Consider the following 23,225-nt stretch of genomic DNA (forward strand, 5'->3'; position numbering starts at 1 on the left):
AGTTCCCCCCACCCCAGGGAAAAGACTTTGTCTATTTACTCTATCCATGCCCCTCATGATTTTATAAACCTCTATAAGGTCACCCCCCAGCCTCTGATGCTCCAGGGAAATCAGTCCTCGCCTATTCAACCTCTCCCTATAGCTCAAATCCTCCAACACAAGCAATATCTTTGTAAGTCTTTTCTGAACCCATTCAAGTTTCACATCTTTCCAATAGGAAGGAGACCAGAATTGCATGCAATATTCCAACAGTGGCCTAACCAATGTCCTGTACAGCCGTAACATGACCTCCCAACTCCTGTACTCAATACTCTGACCAATAAAGGAAAGCATACCAAACGCCTTCAATTCAGGTTCTGAAATGCAAATCGGTCACGTTGTTTTGAAATTAACAGTCAGCTATAGAACAATTTGAATATTTGTCTCACCTTATTCCTGAATAAAGCAAAACAACTCATCATCTAGATTTAATTTTAAGATCCATATTCATTCTTATGAAAACATATAGTAAAGATGTTAAGAATTGGAAAAAGGTGCATCTTTTCTAAGCTCAACCCCTATAACCCTCTGAAATCTCTGCCTTCCTCCAATTCTGGTCCCTTGGGCCATACCAGCTCTAATTGCTTCACCTTTGCTCGCTACTTCACCTTTGCTGGCGATGTCTTTACCTGCTGAGGCCCAAGCTTTGGATTTCCCTCCATAAATCTTTCTCCTTGCCTTTCTCCACATATAAGAAGCTTTTTAAAACTTTGCATTTGATCTTCTGTCCTGATATTACTCAATGTGACTTAGTATCTGATGTTTGATATTGCTCCTCCAAAGGACATCGGAACATTTTACTGTATTGAAGGCGCTATATAAATGCAAGATGTTGTTAATTTACACATACTTATTGGTTAAGTGTGTCATTCTGTGCCAGCAAGAATGGAAGCCTGGAAATGACAATATCCATATTTGTGCAACAGCCTCAGATCCTAATAATGAGAACATTATTACTTTTCAGCTTCTTCTCACTAGATGATTGTTGACATGGTAGAACTGTTACCAACCATCAGAATCCACAAGTTTCATTATTGTAATATTAAAAAGATACAACAACCAACCCCTTGGAATCAATTCTTGGTAAATCTCGAATTGTGTAAGCGACTATCTCAAGAAAGTTTTAATTTATAAGATTTAGCTGAAGTGTAAATACCAATCTTAACACCGAACGTATTTTGTTGGCATAGCAACTTTGATGCAATAACATAGTCCAAAAGAAGTAATTATTAATGAATGTTAGAAGACATAGTATTTTCATGAACATACGTGGCATACTACAATCGCCACTCCCTCTCCACCTGACACCCGGAGGAAGAATGCCTCACCTTCCACTTCGGGACCCTCCAAACCCACGGCATCAATGTGGATTTCACCAGTTTCCTCATTTCCCCACCACCCCATCTTATCCCAGTTCCAACCTTCCAACTCGGCAACACCCTTGTGACCTGTCCTACCTATTCATTTACCTTCCCACCTATCCACTCTATCCTATCCTTCGACCTATCACCATTACCCCCACCTCCATCTACCTATCGTACTCTTAGTTACCTTTCCCCCACCTCCAACCCCCTCCCATTTATCTCACCACCCCCTCGGCTCCCAGCGTCATTTCTGACGAAGGCCTTTTGCCCAAAATGTCGATTCTCCTGCTCCTCGGATGCTGCCTGACCTGCTATGTTTTTCCAGCACCACACTCTCAGTTCTAATCGCCAGCATCTGCAGTCCTCACTTTTGCCTCATAGATAGCATACTGCCAGAGCAGCTTTTGAATGTACTGTTTATCCTTATTTAGTGTTTCATAATCAGGCACAGAACAATTTATCAGTACAACCCTCGACTTTTAAAGCATTTGGTCCACACCCTCCTTTCATTCTCCAGAAATCTTAAAATCCATTTGCTTTGAGCTCACCTTTAATCTTGTCCCCTTACTTTTTTATTGATTACACAATGCAGCATCAGATTTTTCACTTTCTTATAGAGTGGGATGGTATGTTAGAAGCATCATATGGGAAAACTTGCCCCCATTTTCAGTCCAGACACTTATTGGAATATATAGTGTAACTCATGTGCCCATTATTTTGAGTTGGTGGATGGAAATCAAGTGGGCTATATAATGGGCATGGAAGCTTCCCCAATAATCAAGGGCAGAAATATTAACACAAGTATCAGCTATTAGTCAATGTAATTCTCAGTCTTATATGGACATTGAGTTTTCATGTTATTGAAAATGTTTTGTCATGCTCAGCATTTGAAGGCATTTCCTCGCTGTGCAAAGCAGAAAATAAATTCCACACCATGCTTTATGAGAGACTCATTTCTTCCACTGCCTTCAGCATATTTGATTCCAACCTTTGCGGGAGATGTCTGGACTTGGGTGTGATAATGGAACACTTACATAGTTAAGGAAGATAAGATAATGAGCACAATATAAAACATGGTAAAATTATTCCAAGTTACAGTGTATCCTGTAGTTTCTACATACCTTGATACAAAATATTGGAATAGAATTTGCATTTGGCATACTTTCATGAGCAGGGTGATCAACAACCTGAAATTGTAAATCTGAACATGAGACGACATGAAAGACTCCACATTCATCACCATCACTCTTCCCATAAAATTAAACAAAATAAACTGGCTACGCTCACTCCCCTCCCTGTTTATTGGAAGATGTCCTAATCAGGCCACTTAGCTCCTCACTCAATTAAAGCCTTGGCTCAAACATGGACAAAAGAGCGGAATTTAAGAGGTCAGATGAAAGTGACTGCTCTTTACCTCATGGTGCCCTAGCAAAACTGAAGCCAATGCAATTAGATGAAAATCTCCAGAACACATACCCTTATCATATTTAAATAAAGTCAAAATTAGCGATGCCCACTGGGATGTGGACAGATACTGTGAATGCAGATTCTCACATCACCAATTCTAACACTTTGGCACCAGTTCTGGACATTAGAAAAAGTGGGAGACGCATCTCAATTTCTCTCTTATCTAATTCAAAGAAACAAAAAAACACTTCCTGATGAGCGTCATATTTGATATGCAGCCATTTACTGTACTTGCAGCTAGTGTATGGTCATGAAAGAAAATGATTGTAACTGACCAATTTCTCTCCCTTGAAATAAAGCAGATTGAAAACTGTGCAAATCTGACAGTTTTTGAGGGGTTCCTTCAGGCACCTAATAAAGTGCTCAACATTTTGTGAGGGTTGCAAAGTAGTAGTAGTACAAGATCATTTATGTGTTTTACAGAATCATTAACAAATTGCATAAAGTTTGATTTACTGCTTACACCAGGTCAGAAAAATGTTTTGTGCAGTTGGAAGGTTATGGGGCAATTATTCTGAACAGCGTTCCTGCTTTTGTATTTTTCTTCTGGACAGATTTCCAAAGTTCTCCACAACTTGTAGCCAATGCTGAGAACAGTGTTGGCACTCTGATCGCCATGAGCAGCCACTTACAGCAGCAGTGCAGCCATGCAGCTGAGAGGATGCATTGAGCCAATCCCAATTAGAATTAGATAAATATTTGAGGAAGAAAACTATTAAAGTAAGGTGAAGCAGGCAAATCAAATTCTGTCTGACAACAGACCATATCTGTGTGTTGGAGGCATGTGCAGACTAACCATTGCTCAAAAGTAACGCATGGGTTCTTGATTACTGAACATGTACAGCAATGGGTGAGCCAGGAAAATAGGGTGATGCACATCTTTATGCTGGCATTACATCATAATTTTATAAGGGATTTGCACTGCAGACATGGAGACTAGAACTGTAAGATAGACACTGCAATAAATTTGATAAATTTGGATTGGGTTTGCTGCTAGCTGCCTAAAGTACACACTTTAGGCTGTTGTGGCATAAAGTAATCATCTGATTGCATGTATCAGCTATGAATAATGTAGTCTATCAGTTTACACCTTTGATATTTTCTGCAGTATAGGTTTGTTTGTTCAATGCTTATGACTAATATTTTACAATCAATAACATCAGCAAACTTTAAAGAGATTTACGTGAATTTGAAAGAAGAAGGAAATTTCACCATCTCATATTACAGACTCTCATTTACCTCATGGTACATGCATGTATCACATAGCACATAGTATTTCACAATACGAAAGAACTGACATTAGTTGACATTATCTCGATGAAGGAAAACCAGATTCAAAGGTGGAAAATCATGAAAGATCATAAAATTAAAGTTCTTCTTACCTAAAGAAAGTTGATCTACCTGAATATGGGAGCACTAAGATACATCAAGTATCTGAGACAATTTCTAGCTCCAGAATTGCACCGCACATCAGGAAGCCAGTTTTCTCCAACATGTCTATTCTGGCTCTTTGAAACAGCTTTCCATTAGTCTCACCCCTCTACTCTTTCTCAGTGGTCCACTCTGATCTTTTGCAGTGATCCTGTAATTATTTCTTTTGCATGGGAGGTACTTAATTCCATTCTGAAAGTTGCTTTTAAATCCACTTCTACCATCCTTACAGACAGTGTATTGCAGATCATAAACACTTGTTACATTAAAATATGTCTCCTCATCTTTTGGGTTTTCTTTGCCAACCATCTTAAAACTGTGCTTTCATCACCCAGCTTCCTGTTTGGAAATAGTCTCTCCCAATTTACCAGCAAAATGCTCCATAATTTTGCACACCTCAATTAAATCCCCCTCAGCTGTGGTACCACTCCAATAAGTCTTCCCCATACTGTCTCCAGACTGGCCCATTCTAAGTGTAGTATGTAGAATTCCACGCAATACTTTAGCAGATGAGGAGACCGCAAGAGATGTCTTGGTAGGAACAGGTGGAAAAATTAATTCATATTAGCTATCAAGATAGCAGTATATGGAGGTTAGGAAAGGGAAATAAGTTTTGTCGACTGTGGAAAATCCCAACTCAGACAACCAATTTTGGCGTCCGTGAATCAAAGAAGAATCAATGGAAGAGTACACAACTGAGGGTTTTTAAAAAAATTATCCAATGGTAACAGAACTATGTAATGGAAGGTTAGTTATAAGAGCACCAGATAAAGGTTAAAGCTTTTTCTGCTCAGCTATCACAAGGAGTTTCACTTCAGAGAACTGAATCTAAGAGATTTGGCTTTGGATAGAGAAAGTTGTAGGGTTCAAATATCCCTCCCACTTCATTGGTTTAAATGTTTGGTGTCAGAGGTATAAGACAATGCTTATTTGTTCAATTTTATGCTCTGTTGAAATTAATAAGGGTTAATTCAGTTAATTCTCCCTGAAAGAGGAAAGTGTTGAGGAAACATTTAAAATGGAAAAGTTTCAGGTAATGATTTCCAATTTTATTGCTGTTGTTTGAGGCAGTGTTGAGGCTCCAGGCAGATGCTGGAAGGAGTCTTAAATATCACAAAATGTCAGTATCTCTTGATAAGTCATGGAATCCCAAAGGCATTCTAACCAGAATCTGCCCCCAAGGGTAAAGCTGACAGAAAACCTGCAAGAAACTCCAAATACTCCCTGTCAGGCTTCAGGACCCAAATGGATGTCCAAGCCTCAAAGGATCCAGCATCTGCAGTCATTGTTTTTATCAGGTTAAACCTCCCTCCTGCACTATTCCTACTGTAAGACCCTTGCAACAGCCACTTAAACAATGATAGCTTTCTGCTTTTACAGAGAGCAATCCTCACTGTCATCCAATTGTTTTATTATTCACTGTGCTGACTAACGCCTGCTATGGAAACAGAATTATTACTTCACAGGTTAAGAGGATTAGGCAATAGGTTTTTCACAGAATAATCATTACTTCCAAACAACCAACCAACTCAGAAGCAAAGCTTGCTCAATTGTGTTTTATTAACAGAGTTTGATTCCAAGACAATACTTTCTGAGTTCAAGGTTAACAGCTAAGCAAATTTTGACAGTTTGAGTAAATTGTTAAGACGATAATGGAAGGGAAACAGTGCTGAGTATATAATGGATAGCCAAACTGCTACCATTGGTTTTCCTCAACCATAGAAAATGTAACCATTTAAGCAGTTAGAAAGGGCTGAATCTTATTTTCTTTGGCTAAGTGCATCAGGTGTTCTTGCATGACTTTTTGAGTGAGATTGAGTGAGATTTCTCACTCTCTCTTATCAAACCCACATCATTAACCTCCTACCACTCTCTATGGCATCCCTCACGTCCAATTCTAGCCCCAGCTCATACCACGCTGTTCCCAGAATAACTCACCACTCTGCGGATATCTGCCCCAAAACACTAGCATTCCTGGTGCCCATGACACCTCAAACAGGTAGTGTGTAAACTGCATTGGACACCGAGAGATCCATTTCCAGGAGGGAGATAGAATTTTAACCAAGTAATTGACAACTAATCAGACATATAAACTCTACATCTGTTTAAATGTTACCATTCATTATTTCAAGGGAACTCCCCCCCATGGAACCATTCGATTTGTTCTAGATTGGGTTAGGATATCTGGTCGGCATGGACAGATTGGCCCGAAGGGTCTGTTCCCATGCTGCACATCTCAAGGACTCTAATTATTTAAACTGCACACCTGGCTGATCACTGCACCCCCCCACCACTCCCCCTGAAAGCTGCCTTCACCCAAAGCCCACCCATCTTTGGAACCTCCAGCCACACTCACTGGCTCCCCCTCAGCATCCTTCTCATTCCAACCCCCCCCACCCCCCAACCTCACCACCCCTCTTGCATCCACTTCCTCCCCAGCTCCACGCAGACACCACATACCAGGATCAAACTCCTGGAAAAAAGCAATTCCGAAACTGGACATCTTTCCCCTGGGAAGGTAGACCCTCCGTGCCCAAAGGATTACCCCTCACTAACACTCTCATCGTCCCACTCGCATTCCCGACTGCTCACTGCTTTATTTGTTGCTGTCGGGCTGAATGGTAAATTTGTGGATTCTCACATTTAGAACAAGGTTTGAGTGACGACTAAATAATGAAAAGCATCAACTATCAGAGAAGAATGGGAGAAGACGTAACTGTGCTGGGCATAAAATATTAAAAACGTGGTTATTTTGGTTCAAATTCAACTATCTCAAGAAAAGCAGCTGTGCAGAACCACAAAACATTCCACTACAGACATGTAATGTGATGTTACTTGCCTGAACATTATGCCATCTTTGACTCAGAGCAATTTATTAATTGGAGGAGAGAGGAAAACTGTGTGCAATTAACTGAATGGATCCCAGAGGATTTTGGAACAATAAAAAGGGAACACTGAAAGGTTTTCTCATGTGTAAACTGCATTGGACACCTAGAACTCCATTTCCAGGAGGGAGATAGAATTTTAACCAAGTAATTGACAACTAATCAGACACGTAAACTGTGCATCTGTGGGGTCACTTTAAATGTTACTATTCATTATTTCAAGGGAACTCCCCCCATGGAACCATTAAATTTGTTCTGAATTATTTAAACTAGTACTACACTTAAAACAAAAATTGGAAAAATTACAGAGGAAATCCCCCATTTTTGGAGAAGTTCTTAAAAGTTCACCACTATCATTTTTAAAAATCAGTAAAATCAGCTGCAAGATTTAATCAGTATTAAACCACATGGCCCAGTCAAGCCAGGAGGGCAAGCCTGGTTCAATGGAAAACACACCTAGAAATGAGAGGTCTACATACTGAAGCTACAAAGCAGAAATATTGACATGCCAAACAGCGTAGGTAGAAACTGATAGATCTGATCTGTTAGATTTGTCTAAGTTATGCAGTCCTGTCAGACAAATGATGGTGGATAATTAAACAACTCACTGGAGGCGGCGACACTCCATAAACATTCCCATCGTCAATAATAGGGGACCCAGCACATTAGTGAAAAGATAAAACTTGAAGCATTCATAATAATCTTTAGCCGAAAGTGCCAAGGCAACTCATCCTCAGGTCTCTAGCATCCCAGCTAACAATCTTCTGCTAATTTGTTTCACTCCACGTGACATCAAGAATCAGTTGGAGATACTGGATATTCCAAACAAAATTCCAGCAAAAGTACGGAGTGTTTGTCATTCAGTATAGTTGTGCCCCTAGCCAAGTTGTTACAACACAGTTACAACGCTGGCAACCATCCAACAATGTGGAAAATTACCCACAAGTCCTGTACGTAAAAAAGCAGGACAGATCCAACCCAGCCAGTTACTGCCCCATCAGTAAAGTGATGGAAGATGTCAACAACAGTGTTATCAAGCAGCACCTGCTCAGCAATAATGTGATCAGTGACACCTGTGCCCACACCTCCTCCCTCACTTCCATCCAAAGCCCTAAAGAAACCTTCCACATCCAAAGTTTTACCTGCACATCCACCAATATCATTTATTGTATCCGTTGCTCCCGGTGCGGTCTCCTCTACATTGGGGAGACTGGACGCCTCCTAGCAGAGCGGGTGAGGGAACATCTCTGGGACACCCGCACCAATCAACCACATCGCCCTGTGGCCCAACATTTCAACTCCCCCTCCCACTCTGCCGAGGACATGGAGGTCCTGGGCCTCCTTCACCGCTGCTCCCTCACCACCAGACGCCTGCCTCCTTTCACTTATCTCTCCACCCTTCAGGCTCTCTGCCTGTATTCCTGATGAAGGGCTTTTGCTTGAAACGTCAATTTTCCTGCTCCTCGGATGCTGCCTGAACTGCTGTGCTCTTCCAGCACCACTAATCCAGAATCTGGTTTCCAGCATCTGCAGTCATTGTTTTTACCCAATTTGGGTTGTCAAGGCCACTCAGTTCCTGACCTCAATACAGACTTGGTTCACGTGTGGACCAAAGAGCACAACCTGAGAGGAGAAAGAATGTGATTACTGTGGACATGAAGTCAGCAATTGACCAAGCGTGGCATCAAAGAGCCTGAGCAAAATTGGAGTCAATGAGGATTGGGGAAAACTCCCAAATGGCTGGAATCATACCTAACACATAGGAAGATGCCCAAGGCAGCGAGAGATCAATGATATCAGCCACAGCACTGGAGACATGTCCTGAGCCCAAACAGGCCTAGCTTCAGCTGTTTCAGCAATGATCTTCTGTCCATCATCAGATAAAAACTGGGTATGTTCACCAACGATTGGACAATTTGCAGTACCATTTGCAATTCCTCAGATACCGAAGCAGCCTGTCTCCAAAAGAATCAAGTCCTGGACAATATTCAGGCTTTGGCTGATAAGTGGCAAGTAATATGCATATTGCGTAAGTATTGGCCAGAGACACTCTCTCTCAGGAATGGCATTGCCATTACTCAGTTCCACCACTATTCACATGGTGGAGGTTACCGTTGACCAGAAACTGGACTAGACCAGCCAAATAAACACTGTAGCAACAAGAATATGTCAGAGGCTAGGAGTCATGCAATGTATAACTCGACCTCTGACCCTTCAAAACCTGACCACTATCTACAAGTTACAAGTCAGAAATGTAATGGAATATTCTCATGACTGGATAAGTGCAGCACCAGTATCACTCAGGAAGTTTGATGCCACCCAGGACAACGCAGCCTGTTTGAATGGGACCCCACCAAACATGTTCCAACTTCACTCCCTCCAGCATCTGCACAACTGGCAGCAGTGTGTACTATGCTCCATTTCCTTTGCTGTTAACCCAATATTTGTTAATTTACAATGGATGTCTTGGTTACTGGTAGAGACCCGTGTGAGTTTTATTTTATTATTCAGTGGCAGTGAAGAGGACTGGCCAAAGTAAAAACTTTTGAAATACCAAATAGATATTAGCCTTAAGGGAATTACGAAGAGTAGGAAAGGGCTTCTCACTATCCATCTGACTCAACAGTGACTTCAGGGAAATTTCAAACAACTTATTTTTAGTATGCAAGGTGGACTCCCTGCTCTATTACCAACTGTGACTGGAAGCTCACTATGCAGAAAGAGTATGGTTCATTGGGGCAGGTTTGGGGTGTGAGGGGATGGTGGTGGGAATGCCATAAACTGTAATAAAGCTTAAAAACCTGCATTATCTTCAGGGATATAGAGAAATGATTTTTGTGAACAATAAGTGAAAATTATAGAAAATAGGAGGAGTAGGCCATTCGGTCTTGAGCCGGATTCGCCTTTCCTTATGATCATGACTGGTCATCCACCTCAGTAGGAGACAGTGAGCTCTGCAGATGCTGGAGATCAGAGTTGAGAATGCGTTGCAGGAAAAGCACAGTAGGTCAGGCAGCATCCGAAGAGCAGGAAAATTAACATTTCGGGCTGGAGCCCTTCATCAGGAGCCTATTCCTGCTTTCTCCCCACATCTTTTAATTCCTTTAGCCCCAAATGCTCTATCCAACTCCTTTGTGAAATCATGGAATGTTTTGGCTTTGACCGCTTTCTGTGGTAGTGTATTCCACAGGTTCACCACTCTTTGGGAGAAGAAATTTCACCTCATCTCTGTCCTAAATTTCGATTTAGATTTTATGCCATCTTAAACTGTGACCCCTCGTTGTGGTCTCTGCCCTCATTGGGAACCTTCTTTCCATATCTATCCTCTCTACTCCTGCTACTTATTTTGGTTTCAATGAGATCAACCCCTCATCCTTCTAAAGTCTAGCAAATATAATCTTAATTGATTTATTGGCCTTCAATTCCTCCACTTCCCCCACAGAATTTCTGTACTCAGTTCCTTGCATTCCACCCTCTCACTAAACCTGGTGTTCCCAATTAAAAAATGCATTTAGTTGGTCAGCCATTTCTTTGTTCCCAACTATAAATTCCTGCTTGACTGTAAAGCATTTCATTTATCTTCACATACCAATAAAAACCTTTACCATCTTTATGTTCCCATAAGCTTGCTCACTTACTGTTTTCCTTTTCTTAACCGATCCTTTTGCCCTCCTTTGCTGAGTTCTAAACTGTCCCACTCCTCAGGTCTGTAATTTTTCTGGCCAATTTTTATGCCTCTTCATTGGATCTAATACTATCTCTAATCTCCCTTGTAAGCCATGGCTTGGCCACTTTTCCTGTTTTACTTCTACGCCAGAGGAGAATGAACAATTGTTGCAGTTCACCTAGGTACTCTCTGAATGTTTGCCATTGCCTAAAGAGATGGTGGTGGAAAGGCATTGTTCCCCAATCTGTTTCATATCACTATATTTTCCTCTATTTAGGTTCATGACCCTAGTCTCAGAATCAACTGTCACTCTCCACCTCAATGGGGAATTTTACTATATTATGGTCATTCATTCCAAGTGGCCGTACAATCCGATTGTCAATTATTCCTTTCTCATTACCCAATAGTCTGTTCTCTCATTGGCTCATCAAACATATTGCTCCAGAAACCTGTATATGCTTCAGGATTCTTTCTTTACAGTATTATTACTAATTTGATTGCCCAACCTATAAACAGATTAAAGTCAGCTATAATTGTGGCATGCATCTCTTTCCTCTCTAATGCCATTCCTAACATCACCCCTACAGTTTGATGCTTTTTGCCCCTTGGGGTTTTTCAGCTCCATCAGATTCCACATCACTGGAGCTAATGCCTTTCTTAATTATTGTGTTAATTTCCACTTTAACCATCAATGCAACTACACTGCCTTTCCTTTTTGGCTTGTCCTTCCTAACTATTGAATTTCCCTGAAAGTTCAGTTCCCATCCCTGGTCACCCTGCAGTCATGTCTCTAATCCTCTGCGTAGATCATACCGGTTTCCAACGATTTGCTTAATTAATTCATCCACTATTAAGAATGCTCTGTGCATTAAGGGCACAAAGCCTTACGGCTTATCTTCTTAACATTACTTGTCCTTTTTCCATTATTTTCAATGCACTTCTGTTTGATTTTGGCCCTTGATTTCTCTGCCCTCTTGGTCCCTACTCCTTCCCTGGCTACTCTCTTCCTTTGATATACTTATAGAATATTTTAGGATTTTCCCAAATCTTACCCTCCAAGGGTTTCTTTCATGCACCCTTTTTGCTTTCCTAAGTTACCCCCGCACTTGCTATACTCCCCTGGTATAGATTGTACAGTGGTCGTCAGTACAGGCTTTGTGAGTCAAAGGGCCTTCTCTGCACTGTACGAGACTTAGTTCTCTGTTACTATGGGTAGAGCCAAGTACCACATCAATCTTTGCACAGACAGAGGAACTCAGCACAGAAATAAATTTCATTACCCCAACAGATCAGGACAAGCAACAGCATTCAGCTATATGCAATAATATATTGTATTAAACATCAGGCAATAATATGCACAAGGAACTGCAAGATCTCAACGTCAGGATTGACTTGTCAGTGATTCTTCTGAATGCCTCACATCATACATAATTCCTCATTTCATATTATTTCTTTCATTTGCCATTGTAACCTGCCTATTGACATCTGGGTTTGACTGCATTTCATGAGAATCAGAGAGCATTCTCACTCTTTCCATTACAAACACAACACATTATAAAATGATAGGAGAGGGTGGCTATAGCTGATACACCCATAACCTCCAAACCCTCACTTTTATGAGCAAGTTAAATTCCCTCACAGGGCAGGCAGAAAAGGTACATGGTGACATCAAGTTGCAAGGATTCATTATGAGTGATCCAATAGTATGGCAAGGAGAAATAAATGTCATAATCAGAAAGAATAGCTGCAAATGAAGCATATATTTGCAACCGTATGTTGAGTTTCTTTGGATTTTCAGGGTGTATCCTCTACCTACCCTTGAGAGGGAGTTTCAAAACCAACCTATCCCAGCAACCTTCACCAGATCTGTAAAGGCTTTTCCTGAGATGTACCCCAATATCATAGGCACCTTCCATTACCTGGTTACTGAGGGACACACTCCATCATCTTGTCCCACAGAAAATCTACTGAGATTAACAGCAGAGACTCCCAGTTGATACATCCCAGCAATTGTACATTGTATACTTTTTGGATCCAAGACTTACAAATGAATCAAAAACAAATAAGAAATTAGTGATTCAAAACAGTTTATTAATTAAAAATTCAAACCTAAAAACAGGGATGGTGTTTTATTATAATTCTGCACATGCCCAATTCCTTTGGTGCATCCATCTCTTCCCCTCTTTCCCTACCCCATAGAATTTCTGAAGTTAGGCACAGGGACATCTTTGCCATATATCACAGATGCAACATTTATAATTACTACTAAAAAATCAGCAGCAATATTCCACTTTTAAAAATACTGAAGCCCACATAGCATATTACAAAGAAAAATGAGCAAATGTTGTCAAATTTGAGACGGCAGTGTAAACATTCTAAACGTGTCAAGTTCTCTTACTGGATCTGTAACAGTATAGAAATGTATGACTATTCTCAACAGTGAATTACACTAAAGTTAAACACAACACTGCAGACCCAACAGAAATGCAAATACCAGCCATCTTGAGTTTCACAGTAGCATTATTTGACCTGTTATCAATCAATATAAACCAGATCCAAATCTAACTTTATTCGTAGACCAGCAGGTATTGTTAAGTTACATTTTAAACTCACACTAATGCTGGTGGTTTATTTGCTTATAGACACTAAACAGTGGCAGTCTTTGACTAATTTATGGCACATGGCTAGTTATAAAGAAATCTGACTGAGACCCACTGCAAACTGTTGTGTTTCAGCAAAGAAACCCATTGAATGGGTAACAAAAAAAAAATCACAGCTTTATGGCAATCTGTTTAATGCACACCATTTCCGAGTGCCATTGAGCTCCTCTCACTCATATTATGCAATTTTACAACTGAGGAATCAGAATCATACAAAGAAGGCACATGAACATGTAAAACACAAAGAATTATGCTGGTGTTCAAATACATTGGAATCTCAACATTGGAATGATGTTCAATACCTACACTGCCTTTGCTTTTAAGGAGTTCCTTCAGGTAAGGATAGCAAGAACTTTTATTGCCTTTGGGCTATCAGTCCAATTATGATGTCATGTGTCTCCTCGAATATAGTCTTCATTGAAAAATCTATGCAGCTGGCATTTGTACCAGTTCAATTTATCTAATTAGTTGGTTTATTTTGACATCATTCTTCTATTTAGTTTGTGAATAATCCAAATGATCAATAGACAAAGAAAAGTCACTTGTCCTTTCAGCATTTAACTCTGGAGTGCCTTAGTGAAGGATGAAAGAGAATGAAAGCAGAACAGGAATCAATCTATTGAACATGTTAGAGACCAATTCTGTTTAATGCAAATTTCCCTACCAAATATTGCTTTAATTGTTTCTAAACTCAAGTAATTTGGCTTAAACAGAGAATAAAAACAGTAATGTATTGAAATGCTGATTTTCAATTTTTAAAATAGAAGTCAGCTTGTGTTTAATTGGATTTCCAAGTCTATTGAGTAAACCTTCAGCTTTTTCATTCTCTTCATATTCACTGGTTGTCAGAGGTTCACATTCAATACTCAATCAATTGTCAAGCACAATCAATTTCATCAATATACCGATGCACTGCACTGTTGAATGAAATGCCCGCATAATGGAAAACTCATTTGAAAAAAATATTGTCACCTTTGGTGTTTTGCTTTCGATACTAGAATTTCACCAAATGTAAACACTAATGCAAGCCTTGTCAGCAGCACGATGATAGTCATCAATAACTATAATTGTTACACAATCATGGTTAACATTTTGCCCCTTTCTTGAGCACTTTCTATTCATGTAATGGTAACATACTGACAATGACAAAAGATGGTCTAGAAACCACCATCCATAGTATAAAATATTATCAACTGTGGTATGCAAGTATTATAAAAATGCCAGTTAATTTGGATCGCAATTTCTATTTGCCTGTATACTTCTATTTGTATTGTCATTTATAACTTCCTGGAGACGATTTGAATTTATATTTTAAATCCAGTATTAATTTTGTTCACAAAATGAAATATTTATTTTTAAACTTAAATATAAAAATCAGCTAATGTCTGTCTAATTCAACGCTTCACCACTACATCTGGAACCAGAGTGATTTGTAATTGTTGAGTGCAGAGGTGCTCAAAGGTATGAGTGGAACAACATAAATGCCACCAGCTGTTTTTGTTTGAATGATTCATGTAATTTATTCTTCCTTTGTTTTTCTGTTCAACGTCACCACTTCAATTTGGGAATGACGAGAGAGTGAGAGTTGGAGTGAGGGAGAGACAGAGTGCAAGGGAGCAAGCAAGACAGAGAATGCGAGCGAGCGAGAGAGAGAGTGTGAGTGAGAGAGATGAGAAACCAAAGCAACGTGATCCTAACAATTCTTTTTGACTGGATTCTTTAAAAAAATACATGGTGCAACTCTTGCCTGTGTGATACATAGATTTAAAATAAAGTCAGCAGCTGTAACATGGAAGATACAACTGTCAAAGCACAGATGCTCATTGACCCCAGACTCATGGGGTAGCAGAGCAGTAGAGAAAATTAATAAATTGCAAAGTTTATTGAAAAAATAATACTGAAATCGAACTGTTGGGGACATTAATATACATTAATATGTTAATGGCCCCAGAAACAGGTCCACATAATACCCTAATACCACTGATTCAAAGACTCTGTCTCTCCCTCTTCTATCCTCCTCCTAATATTTTCACAAAGCAATATTTGTCAAAGAATGGAAGTCTGATCTCTCCTTGCTTCTCAGTTTTCTTTTGTCACTGCTCAGTGATTGGACTGTTCAAGATTAACTGAGCTGTAACAGGTTTTGTTATTTCCCAAATGGTTTATATCAGATGGAATCAATCTAAAGAGATAACCAAAGTGTAAAAATGCTTTTGTAAGAATTGTAAAAATGAAATCCTGCTTTGTCCACAAACAAAAACTCTACTTATATTAAGTGAATTATGGAAAGTAAAGCAAAATGCCCAATTAATGGCCAAAGGAAGTTTAGAATAGTTTTTTTTAAACCACCTGAAATGGAGCAACCAGCCAGGAAGTAAAGCTCCAGGTCAAAACCTTTCAACATTAACAATTTACTACAAGTATAGGAGTCACTCTAAATTGTATCTGTATACAAGATACTATGGTGAACACTGCAAACACTGTATCCAAATCTATTGGTTACATTGTGGGAAAAAAAGGGTGCAACCATTAGGTATCACACAATTCTCGGAGAAAGGAATCTCTCTTGATCGGTCTTTAACAGTAGGGGATGATCCAGTGATTCATATTGTCACTGTGTTGCTGGACACTGTTGTGCCTTTGAATAGATCCAAATATGGATCTTTCTTGTTGTGAAGGAATCAGAAAATCCCACTGGCTTACCGAATTCATTTAAAAAAAATCTGTTTTCTCTTCTGTAAAGTGCATCAGATTTTACAATCAATCATGTTCTTGTGCTTCAGACAGTGTTCTGTTATCAGCGGGTTCAGTGCTGGGAACCTGCTTTTGAAATTCTTCAACTGCAGCCAGAAGCGCCGCTCTTTCCAGCTCTAAGGTACAAATGACTTGCTTCAACCTTCCTTCATTGGACAGCAAGGTCTTCACTGTGGCTTCCAGGCTCTCAATTTTGCTATGAGCGACCTTTCAGGACAAAAAGAAATTCACATTTATAATGACTTGTACAATCTCTTAACAGTCAAAAAATATTTGACAACTAAGGAATAATTTTCAATGGATAAGCAGTCCTGTAATGAAGGGAAAAGACAATAGGTGCAGAAGTAGGCCATTCAGCCCTTCGAGGCAGCACCACCATTCATTATGATCATGACTGATCATCCACAATCAGAATCCTGTTCCTGCCTTATCCCCATAACCCTTGATTCCACTACCTTTAAGAGGTTTATCCATCTCTTTCATGAAAGTATCCAGAGACTTGGCAACTGGTAATTAATACACATGATCTGACAAACAACAATGAGATAGCCCACAGAGAGATTATTGCAGTTCAGGTAAGGGAAACCTCACTGCTGTACTCTGGATATTTTACAGGCACAGGAGAGGGAAGCCTCCGTTCAAATGTCACCAAGATATCAACCAGCTTTCAGGTTTTGGTGCGGACTTGAGTATAGGAACCGCAAATCTGTAACAATGATGCAATCAGAACATGCTTGGTTGGTTCCCATCTAATTTTACTATAAATAACATTCATGTGATATGGGTTTCACTTTCTTCAGCACAAATTGAAAAACTTGCTATAGTCAGTCAAGTGTCAACCACACTGATGTGGGTTTAGAGTTGCATACAGGCCAGACTGGTTCGGAATAGCAGATGCGCTTCCCAAAAGTCAATGAAGCAGGAGTCCTTTCATACAAATCCAGGTGTTTTATGGTCAGTAGATGACTCTCCCAGATTTATTTACATAGCTATATTTAAGTTCTTTTCCACCATGGTGGGATTCGAACTAATTTCTCAGAATCATTAGTCCTTATTAGTCCAGATAGCAAGATTATAAAGTCAGCTACCAGACCCTGTCTTTGTTCCAAGTTCTTTGATATTAATAGTCTCTTGGATTATCTGTCAATTGTGTTATTGAATACTACTTTGGGTCTAGGTCCACAGCCTTTTAACTCCTAAAATCATTCAGTTTTCCCAGAGAAGGCAAGCAGCAAAGATTTCTGTCAAAGCAACACTTCAGCTAGTCATCAGGATACAACAGTAGTCTAATGGAATTTCTCAAGCTTGCCTTACATATAACTGCATCACCAGCCTATACATGTTTCCATAAACAATTACACATATAAAATTGAAGTCTTGCCATGAGCATGATGCTATAGAATACAAAATTCCTTACTATAGTTGCCCTGTAATATCATGTTTGTACATTTTACTGTTAGACTGTCACATTATCAAAAGTATTAGTGGTCGATAGTACAGCACTTGAATACCACTGAAAATTGACATATTGCCCAAAGCTTTTATCTTGCACTTATCAGGACCAATGCAAGAGTGCCAAATTTCAAACAATTGCAATAATTTATACTTCAGATGACAAGGGTGCTGATTAGTTGTCAAGTTGACTGATTATTTGAGGTATTTTAATGATAAAAGCAATGGAGAACTATACTCTCCACTAGTTCCCAGTCACTCAAAACAATTTCAATGCTTCAATGTATTCATTCTCTTTACAGACAACAGGTCTCCACAAATGAATGCATGCCACATGTACTAAGTTTAAGTTAGTTTGATTGATTATCTTAAAAATGATTGTAAGTCTACCAATTTGCAAACTCAGGACTATTCAGTAAGTATTACCCAACCACATCTCGAGCAGGGGTTTTATTTTGAAATTTGTGGTAGTGGGCTGTCTGAGTATGGTCTGCACTTTGCCTATTGTGGACAGCCAAAACAACATGTGCTGTGCTTCAAACAGCCATTTGCTGGGATAGGGGGCCTATGTATGTAATTGTGAAATGTGCAGTGTGCCATTTTGGACTAATTGCAGTATCCAGTTAGTAGAAAAAACTGTGTGTGTAGTTATTGCACAATAAAGAATAAAATGGCGAGCTTAATCATTTATTCAAGTATCTGAGATACTTTGTCTTTCTACTTTCAGTGTACCTGTGATGCCACGTGCATATGCTGCATGTCCCAGGCATTGGTGTTCAACTTCAACACCATCCAATTAATTTAATATAACATGGTTCATATATGCTTGCTAGTGACTTTATATATTCCTTTAAAAGGGTCTGCTTTCTGAAACAAAAAAAACGTTCAAGCCTTGTGCCTTTACGGAGTTTGGGGAAAATATTCTTCTCTTTGCTTTCTCCATGGTAATGGTTCAGCCAGTCTGGGTAGACCTGTCAACTAATCACCATCCCTTTGTTCCTTTCATTTGAAATTTGACATTCTTGACAAAAGGCTTCAGCAGCATTTCTCTGTCTACAGCAACAATGTGAACAGAAGATTTGTAATATTTTGTTCAAAATTCATTTGACTAACCTCAAGTTCTTCCAGTAGATCACTGTTTTGCTTGCGTAAGCAGTTGTTATTTTTTTCCAATTTTTCTAATCGTTCGTTGTCACTCATGGCAGCTGAAGAATCTATTAGCTCATCTTGAAGAACATGGTATTCAACCTCATAGGCTTGCAGCTGTTTGGAAAGGTCCATCTCAAACACCTAGACAGATCAACACAGATCATTTCTAATATAACAAAAAAAATCCTTTAGTGTTTTTTTCAATGAGTTACCCAATTAGTAACTTGTTTCCTCCCTTTTGTAACTTTAACTTCTTCCTTACGCAAAGATGTAGCTGAAATATTTTGTCATTGCTCCAAATTAAAAGTGGGTAAAAACAATGACTGCAGATGCTAGAAACCAGATTCTGGATTATTGGTGCTGGAAAAGCACAGCAGTTCAGACAGCATCTGAGGAGCAGTAAAATTGACGTTTCGGGCAAAAGCCCTTCATCAGGAATACAGGCCTGTATTCCTGATGAAGGGATGGAAATGTGTTGCTGGAAAAGCGCAGCAGGTCAGGCAGCATCTAGGGAACAGTAGAATCGACGTTTCGGGCATTAGCCCTTCTTCAGGAAGAAGGGCTAATGCCCGAAACGTCGATTCTACTGTTCCCTAGATGCTGCCTGACCTGCTGCGCTTTTCCAGCAACACATTTCCATCTCTAATCTCCAGCATCTGCAGACCTCACTTTCTCCTTCCTGATGAAGGGCTTTTGCCAGAAACATTGATTTTACCTCTCCTCGGATGCTGTCTGAACTGCTGTGCTTTTCCAGGACCAATAATCCAGAATCTGGTTTCTAGCATCTGCAGTCATTGTTTTTACCCACTTTCCAGAATAAAAATTAAAAGTGACCCTGATACAAAAAGATTGAATTACCGGTAGTATATTCTTTGTACGTAAACAATTTCCACAGGCTGGCAAAAACATAGCAGCGGCTTCCCATTTAATAATGTTAATAAATAAATAAAAAATTCCAACAACTTGAATATCACTGTGCAATTAGTTTAGCAGACAACAGGAACTTCTACTGAAAAATGCATCCCTTATTTCCCCTTTTCTATATTATCTATAAAAAAACAAATTTCAAAATGACATATCCTGAAGGATAACTTGCAAAAAGAGAAACAGATTTTTAAAATCAGATCCATTACCTGTGCCACTGAAGGTGGGTACTGGAAATGTTTTCAACCTTGTTTGTTAATCAGCCTTGTTTGTAAATAAAATATGTTAAAATCCAAGAGATGGATTTCAGTCAAATTTGATATTCTGACAAGCCATGGCTAATCTACAAATCTAGATCTGGGAACCTTTAAAAGGATGCAGGTCCAACATGGCGAGGATCTTGCAGCTGATGTTAATGAAAGAAGAGGTTTCAGGATGGATGAGCAAACTGACCAGAGCAATGAAGCATCGGAACACCTACAAACGAGGGGAGTTAACTGGGATATGGCAGTAGTGGGGTCAATGTAGTCATCAAGGAAACAGACACCATGCTGCACAGTGAACAGCATGAATCCCAGGATGTTGTCTTGCCTACCCTTTGCCATATTTCAGAAATGCAGCTTTAAGTTGGAAAGGAATTTACAGTGGGAGGGGCAAGAAACAGTTTTTCAAAATAGACAAACATACATATATCTAAGACTTGGAAAGGGATTCTGTATAAACGTTTAGGGGTTAAATTAAAAAGCAGAGCCCCATTATTACCTGAATGAAGATCAAATTAGAGGAAGGCAATAGTATTAGAAGACTAAATGTGTGGTTCAAAGATTGGTTTGGGAGAAATAGGTTTTGGCTCCAGTGGAACTGGCACCAGTCTAGCAAAATGTTAAGATGGCCTTCACCTGGAACAGCTGTTCTAGTGGGTGTATAACTAGGATGGTTTTCTAACCAGTAGGGGGTGAGGGATCAGATACGGGAAGATTTGTTAAATTAAAGGTAGAGAACGAGGCAAACAAAATAAAGTTGGATTAAGGGAACTAATAGCTTCTTACTGCCAACCTCAAACTGAAGGTTCAAACTTTACAGTGGTCTTGGAGATAAGGCAAGAGGTTGTGAAATAATTTTAAAAAAAAGACATGATCCTAGCTGAATGCACACAGCATCCTCAGCAAGGTGGATGAATTGATGGCACAGACAGATGTAAGCAGATATGATGAAACAGCTGTTACAGAGATGTGACAACAGGCTAATCAAGGCAGGTAAGTGAACAATCAAGGGTATTCCACATTTCGGAAGAAGATAAGAAAAGGACAATAGGTCGTGCTAACCAGTACATTAGTGAGAATGGACCTTGGATTACAAATTCAAGATGTAAAATCATTTAAGTGGAGCTAAGAAACAGCAAATAGCAGCAGCAAACATTGGTATGTGTGGGTTACAGCCCACCATAGTGGCAACGAAGAGCACTCTATGAATCAGGAAGTTAAAGTGAACGTAACAAGAGTAATATTATAATTACAGCTACATGTCGACTGGGTCAACCTAATTAGCATATATATTATGAAGGATAGATCTTCTGAATGCATACATGGTTTCTGAAAACATTTTTTGAGAAACCAGCCCCAGACTTACTACTTTAAATCTTTTATGTAATAAGGAAGGGTTAATTAATTATAAAAGAGCCTTTAGGGAAGAATGACCTTAATGAGAGAATTTTACATTAAATCTGCAAATGATGGGCCTGTAGTTAAACAAAATAGAAGACAAAGGGAAGAGTGGAAAATTAATTGTAAGGAGGTAGACAGTTGCTTTCCCTGTTCCCTGCAAGGGACATTGATCTATTTCTATTCCATAATTCCAGTAACCTCTGGGGAAAGACATGGCATGATTAAATGGGAAAGGGAAAATCTATTTGAGGGTGGGAGCGGTTCGTAGACCGGTCCATGAAATATGTGGACAATTATTCTTCAATCTCCAAGAATAATCTTCCTCACAGGATATGTTAATAATCACACTTCACTTCTAAGCGTTCTATAATAAACAATGCACCTCACCACGATGCACTTCACCATAGTCTACAGGCTGTGAAACTATGCCCTAAGTTTTAAATAATTCAGAAAAGAGCACATAGCTACCAGACAATGATCAGAGACAACCTGGAAAATTATAATAATCTAACTCACTGTGAAGGGTTAAGTTAGGGGGGGAAAATGAGTGAAAACTTCAGCCAGAGCTACAGTAGCAATTCTCATCAAGTATTTCAGTGTTTTATTTGATTGAAATTTATGGAGAAATCTATGAAATATTAAGAAGGGACTTGAATCAGGTGGCCTCCTAGGTCTGCTTTTGTAGAAGAATTGATCTGAATGTTGTCATCATGCCGAAAGCCACATCTCAGTGTTCGAAAGCAAAAGCAGACCATTCAGTACTTGATCTGTCAATCAATTGCTTGTGGTTCAGATGTTTTTTCCTGTTCCTTCTTAAATACTTCTGTTGTATTTATTTTTGCACCCCGGTATAACCAGCAAACTCACATGGTGCTAGGTACATGCTACGTGATTGACGTGCTTTTCACCCGAATTCAGTATAGGTGACCCTCGCACCCCGTATCCGCAGACGATATGTTCCAAGGCATACCACAGATGCCGGAAACTGCAGATAGTAGCAAACCCTATCATTTAAATGGAGAACGAAGTTACCGCCCCAGCAGCCCCCTGGAATTATTTGTGGAATGTTCCATGTGATTTTTTTGGGGCGGGGTAAACCGCATATAACTGAAACCACAGAAACTGAATCCGTGGATATGGGGGGGCGGGGGCGGTTCTACTGCACTTCCTTTCTGCATGGACATAAAAGGCTTCCATGTGCGATATGAACTCTATCCCATCTACTGAAAACTGACATATCTCTTCCTCTCCTTATATTTAGGTTTCTACCTTCAAATCAGAACGTGAAAGGCGTATTAGAACATCTTACATTTTTTCCTCCTTCCCCAAGGCAAGATTTGGAGGTGCCAGTGTTGGACTAGGGTGTACAAAGTTAAAAATCATATAACACCAGGTTTTAGTTCAAAAGGTTTATTTGGAAGCACTAGCTTTCGGAGCGCTGCCCCTTCATCAGGTAGCTGTGGAGAATAAGATTGTAAGTCACAGAATTTATAGCAAAAGTTTAAAATGTGATGTAACTGAAATTATATATTGAAAAGATCAGGATTGTTTGTGAAGTTTCTCATCCTTTAGAATGACCATGTTGGTTTTAGTTGTTTCATATGTAAATCACAAAACTTTTTAAAAAAAGTTACATTGTCAAATGAACTTTAACAATTAGAGTCATGTCGGCCCAGGTAATGTATCAAAGGTATTAGTTGCCCTGTATGAGGCTGTCTGTGCTACAATGGACAGACTGATTCTAATCTAAAAAATGGATTTACAGAATC

At 39.5% G+C, this 23,225-nt stretch overlaps 1 protein-coding gene across 5 annotated transcripts in view; it reads right to left on the bottom strand.

Moving 5' to 3' along the window:
• Positions 1-12,923: 12,923 nt before the first annotated feature.
• The window catches only part of tbc1d1 (TBC1 (tre-2/USP6, BUB2, cdc16) domain family, member 1), a 296,242-nt gene continuing 285,940 nt past the window's right edge, over positions 12,924-23,225 (bottom strand). For all 5 annotated transcript variants that reach the window (XM_043693132.1, XM_043693142.1, XM_043693152.1 and 2 more), the window contains 2 exons: positions 18,833-19,009; positions 12,924-16,474 (listed from right to left, as the gene is read on the bottom strand). In XM_043693132.1, coding sequence (XP_043549067.1) covers positions 16,274-16,474; positions 18,833-19,009 — 378 coding nt within the window. In that variant the 3' untranslated portion in view covers positions 12,924-16,273. The remainder of the gene's footprint in view (positions 16,475-18,832; positions 19,010-23,225) is intronic.

The sequence above is a fragment of the Chiloscyllium plagiosum genome, chromosome 1 (genome assembly GCF_004010195.1).
Source record: "Chiloscyllium plagiosum isolate BGI_BamShark_2017 chromosome 1, ASM401019v2, whole genome shotgun sequence".
Lineage (NCBI taxonomy): Eukaryota > Metazoa > Chordata > Chondrichthyes > Orectolobiformes > Hemiscylliidae > Chiloscyllium > Chiloscyllium plagiosum.